General features: G+C 34.9%; 1 protein-coding gene across 1 annotated transcript; it reads right to left on the bottom strand.

Moving 5' to 3' along the window:
- Positions 1-1,615: 1,615 nt before the first annotated feature.
- On the bottom strand, positions 1,616-5,745 carry LOC143547150 (purple acid phosphatase 2-like). Its single transcript, XM_077038643.1, has 8 exons — positions 5,548-5,745; positions 4,903-5,103; positions 4,257-4,368; positions 3,951-4,180; positions 2,892-3,030; positions 2,582-2,802; positions 2,032-2,153; positions 1,616-1,939 (listed from the first exon to the last, which is right to left on the bottom strand). The coding sequence occupies exons 1-8, from the start codon at positions 5,743-5,745 to the stop codon at positions 1,744-1,746; spliced, it is 1,419 nt and encodes a 472-aa protein (XP_076894758.1). The 3' UTR covers positions 1,616-1,743.
- Between the last annotated feature and the right edge of the window lie 562 nt (positions 5,746-6,307).

Consider the following 6,307-nt stretch of genomic DNA (forward strand, 5'->3'; position numbering starts at 1 on the left):
TTTGACCATCGACCCATTAGCCCAAAATTAACCAGTGGAATGGGGATTGATAATTGAGGATTAATCAACGTTTAGTCGAGATTTTTATAAAATTGATTAGAGGTAGTTTCAAACCCGTTAGAAAAACAAAAATTTTGCTCATGAGCTAATGACATTAAAGCTAAGTAACTATACAAGTTGCCAATAAAATTATTTAAAAACCATCTAATTTAATCTTACAAAATAAAAAAAAACATTTTATTCAAAAAATTTAACCAAATACCACTAGCCCCACCACTTTAACAACTTTCATTAAACGAGTGATTATCATATCTAGATCTCAACACAAACCATCTATCTACGTCCCTTTCAAATATAGTAAATCAAGTACGAAATAAACCTTATTTCTCCCCTTTTTATCGTTTGTTATTATTATTATTTTTTATGAGCAAAACATCTTTATCATTTTCCATTCTTTCATGTCTAAAACTAAGTCAGACACCTTCTGACACGAACAATAGTATAACACGATATGGATATTAATAAATTCAAATTTTTTATTAAATAAAAGAATCCAATTACAATAAAAATGTGTTTAAGCGGACAACAAGCTGCGCCGCCACCCCCTTTTGAATGACAAACCCGATCCTATTAAAAATAAAGTTATAGTCTTTTTTGGCGTCGATAAGTTACTGTGCACGACCGTTGAACTCTTTTAAGAAACGTAATAGCCTCGGGGGCAAGGGACCCAAATGTATCAAAAGCAAAAGGAAAGAAGACGTGTTGATTCTCGGCACTTGCTTTCTCATGCTTAGCAATTTTTCCTAATTCCTAATTCCGCCTTCAACACAGTCTGCCTAACAAAAACCTGGTTTCCCTAAGCCCAACAATAGGGAAACCCCAATAAGGTCTATTACAAGTGTGTTTCCCCCTGCCCATCCAAACACAAGAACGTCTGCTGGCCAGAGGGTAGATCTCCCTTCAAGGGGATCCAACAGGAAATTTACATGAGCTTTTTTTTTCCGAGAATATTAATAGGTTTGTGTTTAACTTTAATAGGTTTTGTGTTTGAAATAGGTCAACATGTTTGAAACCGGTTTAAATTCGTGTGTTAACAAGTTAAGCACTTGTTATTATGTTATAATATGTTAATATTATTCGATCTAATTTTTTTTAATATGGCAACCTCCTAAACCTAAAGTCTAAAGAGTATATGCGGACACCCTACGCTAATTGCAATATTAATTAAGACTTTTATGAAATTTTGGCAATTTTGTTTTGATATATATGCATTATCCCTAAACAAGTCTCGAAATAGATTGTTTCGTGTTAACATGTTTCTAAACAGGTTCGTGTTCGAGAAGAAATGACATCAATCGATTCAATAGAAGGTATTAAGCTGACAGAGAGAAAAGAGAGGTGTTCAGGGAAAAAATTGACACAATTAGTTATTGTATTGTGTTTATATCTCTCACTAAAGGTAATCGTGTCTTATCTTGTCGTGTCTGACATATACCCTATCCAAAGCACCTAAATCATTGACATATATACTAAACTTCAGTAATTAGTTGCCATTTTATAGTTCTGAAAATTTGGCAATGGATACTAAATTTAGAAAAGCATTCACTTTTATATAACCAAAAACATATTTTCTTCAGTATTTATTAATTTAAAGCAAGGCAAACTCCATTTGAACAGGCAAAGAATAAACAACAAGAAAGCAGTAGTATGGTTCTTGCACAAATACACAACTTGTTTTGGTAATTAAATAACACTTGTAGATTCATCTTCAGGTTTCCAATACCTATTATAAAACCACATTGCATCACCCGTCACAGCGGCTCCATCCTGGTTCCTATGCCACCCGTAGAACGCATGGGTTCGGTTCTTGATGTCAAAAGTCGCGTGCCCAAAGCTAGCTTCTCTAAACGCCGAGTACTCAGGTTGAGGCTCTGTCATGCTACATCACCATGCACAAAATACAAATTCACACAGTTGTATATATATGTACATATATATGATATAAAAACATTTGATCACTATATATATTACTTGGTTGCTAATCCCTCGAGGTTTCCACCGTCCCCAATGGTTATGTATACAGGTGCGGACTGATCCTTTACGGGCTTGCAGATCCCGTTGACGATGTTGTAAGCAATGTTCGATACACGTTCCTGCACCAATCAGGAAATTTAATAAAATGTTGGTTGCAGTATAGGGTAAACTTCACCCAATAGTAATAAAAATTTTTTTAAGTGTTCCACCAAAGTCGCCAAGTCGGTCAACGTTCTGTTTGAACTCACTAAGCTTCATTAGGTGTTCAACAATTTTCTTATAATGTTAAAACTTTTTAAAGTTAGTTGAAGCAATACATTTGTCTCGCTTAAAAATTTTAACAGTGATAAAAAAAATTATGTAGGATTAAAACACCTAATGAAAGTTGGGTGACTTTAGAGGAACAAAAAAACCGACTGACTTTAGCAAACCACTTGGCAAACTTGGTTAGTATTCTGTAAAGCTACCCCTAATTAGTATTAGAATCAGATAATAAGCTGAAATAAAGTGCGTATGAGTGTGTGACAAATTATGATAATAAGTATACCGAGCGTTCATAGGCATGGACGTGACCAGCAAACACAACATCAACTTTGTACTGTACAAACCATGGCTCGTACATTACTCGCATGGTTTCACCTTCCATGTAATGATAGTTGTAGCTGTTATACCAGGGGGAGTGCATCAGAACAATCAACCATGGTGTTTCGGTTCGGTTGACTTTACATAGTTCTTTCTCCAGCCATGTGTATTGAGGAGTGTATTTACCTAACAAAGTAAATATGTCCAATTCAGATACATTGCATTTTCCTTTTCATTTCGTTGAATATGTATTCGGAAGCTATTTATCTAATTACCGTAAGCTGAATACGAAGCCAAAACAATGATGTGAGCTGAAGCTATTTTGATGGAGTACCAAAAGGGGGCGGTGCTCCCGGATGACTTGTAGGGGACATGAAACCGGTGAGTATAAGGCTTAAAAGGCTCATCCTCTCCCTGCAATGATATTACAAGTCAATCCGACCGCTTTGACTTTTCAAGTCAAATGGACTCTCTTGATGCGTGGTCTTTTTGAATAATTATATGAAAAACGCACAAACTTTATGATATGAGTCAGTTTCAACATTAGTCTTGGTGTCTGATCTTGAACAATTGTATGAATAATGCATAAAATTTAAGAAATGAATCAGTTTCAAAATGTATCTTGATGTATGATCTTGAATAATAGTATGAAAAAGGAATAAAGTTTATGGAATGAACCGAGTTTCAACATGACTCCGTGTGATCTTGAATAATTATATGAAACATGCGTAAACTTTATGAAAGGAAACTAGTTTCAACATGAATCTTGATGTGTAATCTTTTCAATAATTATGTGAAAATTGCATAAACTTTATGAAACGAACCGAGTTTGAACATGAATCTTGATATTTGATCTTGAACAATTAGATGAAAAATGCATGAACTTTATGAAAAGAAACAGTTTCAACATAAATCCTGAATAATTATATGAGAAATGCATAAACTTTATGAAATGGGCTGAGTTTCAACATGAATCTTGATGTGTAATCTTGAATAATTATGTAAAAAATGCATAAAGTTAATGAAATGAACTCTGTTTCAACATGAGTCTTGATGTTTGATCTTGAACAATTAGATGAAAAATGCATAAACTTCATGAAAGGAACTCAGTTTAAAAATGAATCTTGATGTGTGACCTTGAATAAATATATGAAAAATGCATACCAAGTTTCAACATGAAACTTGATGGATGATCTTGAATGCATAAACATTAAGACATGAACTCAGTTTCAAGATGAAGCTTGATGTAAACTAATGAGATGAACATGTGGCAAATGCATAACCCTCACAAGTCATCATATGCATCTTTAAAGAAAACCAAGGAGAAAGCTTACGAGATCGGGTCTAAAATCAATTTCATGATTTCCGGCAGTCCAAATCCAAGGCTGATACGCGGTACTTCTCTCTGCAAACCTTCCCCATGAATCCCATCTCCTATTATCATTATTAGGATACTTGTCTGCATAAGATATGTCTCCAACAAACAACACTGCTTGCCCTTTTACAGGGTTCACTTCATAATGTGAAAGTGTGATGTTTGAATCATAACTCTGCCCCAAATCCCCTGGCAAATTCACACACAAAATGCAGAAGCTTTTAGCGGGTCAAATGAGTAAAATTATTAATCTTAAATACTATACCGATGAGGCCAAAAGTGTAAGGAGCATCAGGTCCAACTTGAGGGGGAGTAGTGAACCAGAATGTCCGATTGGTGTGTCCGAGTCCAACCGTATAGTAGTACTTTGTATCAGGCTGCCATGTTCAAATGATTATATAAATTTCATATAACCATATAAGTTTAGGGGTTGTTTGATGTACTTTGCTTACCCAAAAAAAAAGATGAGACATGAAATTCGTGGGTTCGGGTCAGTTTCAGGCCCAACCCGCAAGCACGTTTAGCTTAACGAGCTGGATTCAAGTGAACCTTAAGGGTTTGAGGGTTGACCGGTTTATTTCTAAAAGTTAAAAAGGGAACTGACATCAAGTTTAATGATTTTGATATAACATTTTATACACATTTGTGCTTTTGGTTATAAATCTTTAACTTTATAGTACTAAAATACAAAAACAAAGCAAAAAAAAAAAAATGAAAAAAAATAAGGTGAAATAAGTCATGTTCATGTCAACCCATGAATACTCGTGTCATATTTGAGTTCATGCAGTTGACAGAGCTTCGGGTTGTTGTTGTGTTTGGGTTCGTATCGGGGTTGGACCCGTCTGAACTCCTTTTGTAGCCATTTTAATTTAAGAAGTGATATAAAAGAAGAATGTATTATTATTTATTACCTTCAAATGAGTAAGATTGCAATGGTGGATAAAACCAGATGTGTAATTGAAGAATGAATATTTAGTAAGCATGCCTTCAGCTTTCATCTTTCTTTTACTGTTTGACCTCCAATATTCAACTGTATTTGAACCGGGTTCATCCAATGTTACCCATGACACAATCATTGCCTTTCCCACATGATCCCCTTGTGTTATATGTACCTTATAGTAGTACCAAAATAAATAAACATTTATTACATAATAAGCAACAAAAGTTCCAAAGTTTCTCTACTTTTACATGATCTTATTAATTTATAGCCCATTGGTGGGGCCTCAAAATTTTACACAGTCACGAGAAAAAAAAACTTGGTAGGATTCAAATCAAATTTATTGAAATTTGAAGAACTTATAAGCTAGGGCCCACCAAGACTTATCCTAAAACTATAGAATTTTGCCCATCACATAAGTTCCAATAATTATTAAAAACCAAGAAAAATTGCAATATTGTCCTTCAAAGCAAAAACATATTTACAAAAACCCATCAAAACTTACCTAAAAACATTATGTATCTAATCGTTAAAACCAAGAAAATCAATGCATTAAAAAGTTTTGTTGAAGCAAAGATGATATTAGAAATCAATCAAGGATCCCAGAAAACAAACAAACCTGTTGTGGCGCATTATAGCCAGGCGGCGCAGTGAATACATCACTGTCCATAGGCATATCAATGGTTTTCTCAACCTTTCTTACAAAAGTACTTGTTAATCCACCATCAACAAACATAACAACTGATGATGACAGCATTGAAACTCCGAAGACAACAACAACAACAACCGACCACCACCATAGTACACGACCACCCATCTTACTTAGCCTACGGTAAACAAGAGCTTGTGCTGTATTATACTTATATAGGCTGAGGTTTGAAAACAAATGGGAATATGCAAACAAGATATTCCAAAATTTGTCTAACTCTTCTTTAATTACAATTATGCCATTCTGATTTTTAATTAAATTGCTGCAGTAATCTCGATGATAATTGATAAGATAATAGACAGAATTACAAATTTTGTCCTTTAAAATAAGACGAATTACGGTTCGTGTCCTTTTCTAAGTTTCCTTGCAGGCGGTGTACTTTAAACTTTTTTTTCCTACAAGTTATGTCCTTTACGCTAACTGGGTTAGAAAAACTCTGTTAAATCTCATCACGTGAGAAGCATGTGAGGGTAGTTTTGTCTTTTTGCCTACCCTGCAACAACAACTTCTTCTTCTTCTGTTTCTATACCTTCACTAACACCATCACCTGCCATCACCCTTCCTCAACCACCACCCAACCTTAACCACCTGCCACCAGACAACCCAACAATTTGGGGTTTTCACGGCCACCAGAACATCGCCGCTACCAACCACCGTCACCTAGGGTTTC

The sequence above is a fragment of the Bidens hawaiensis genome, unplaced genomic scaffold (genome assembly GCF_021521415.1).
Source record: "Bidens hawaiensis isolate Kalapana, Puna unplaced genomic scaffold, B.hawaiensis_p1.1 tig00014645_1, whole genome shotgun sequence".
NCBI lineage: Eukaryota > Viridiplantae > Streptophyta > Magnoliopsida > Asterales > Asteraceae > Bidens > Bidens hawaiensis.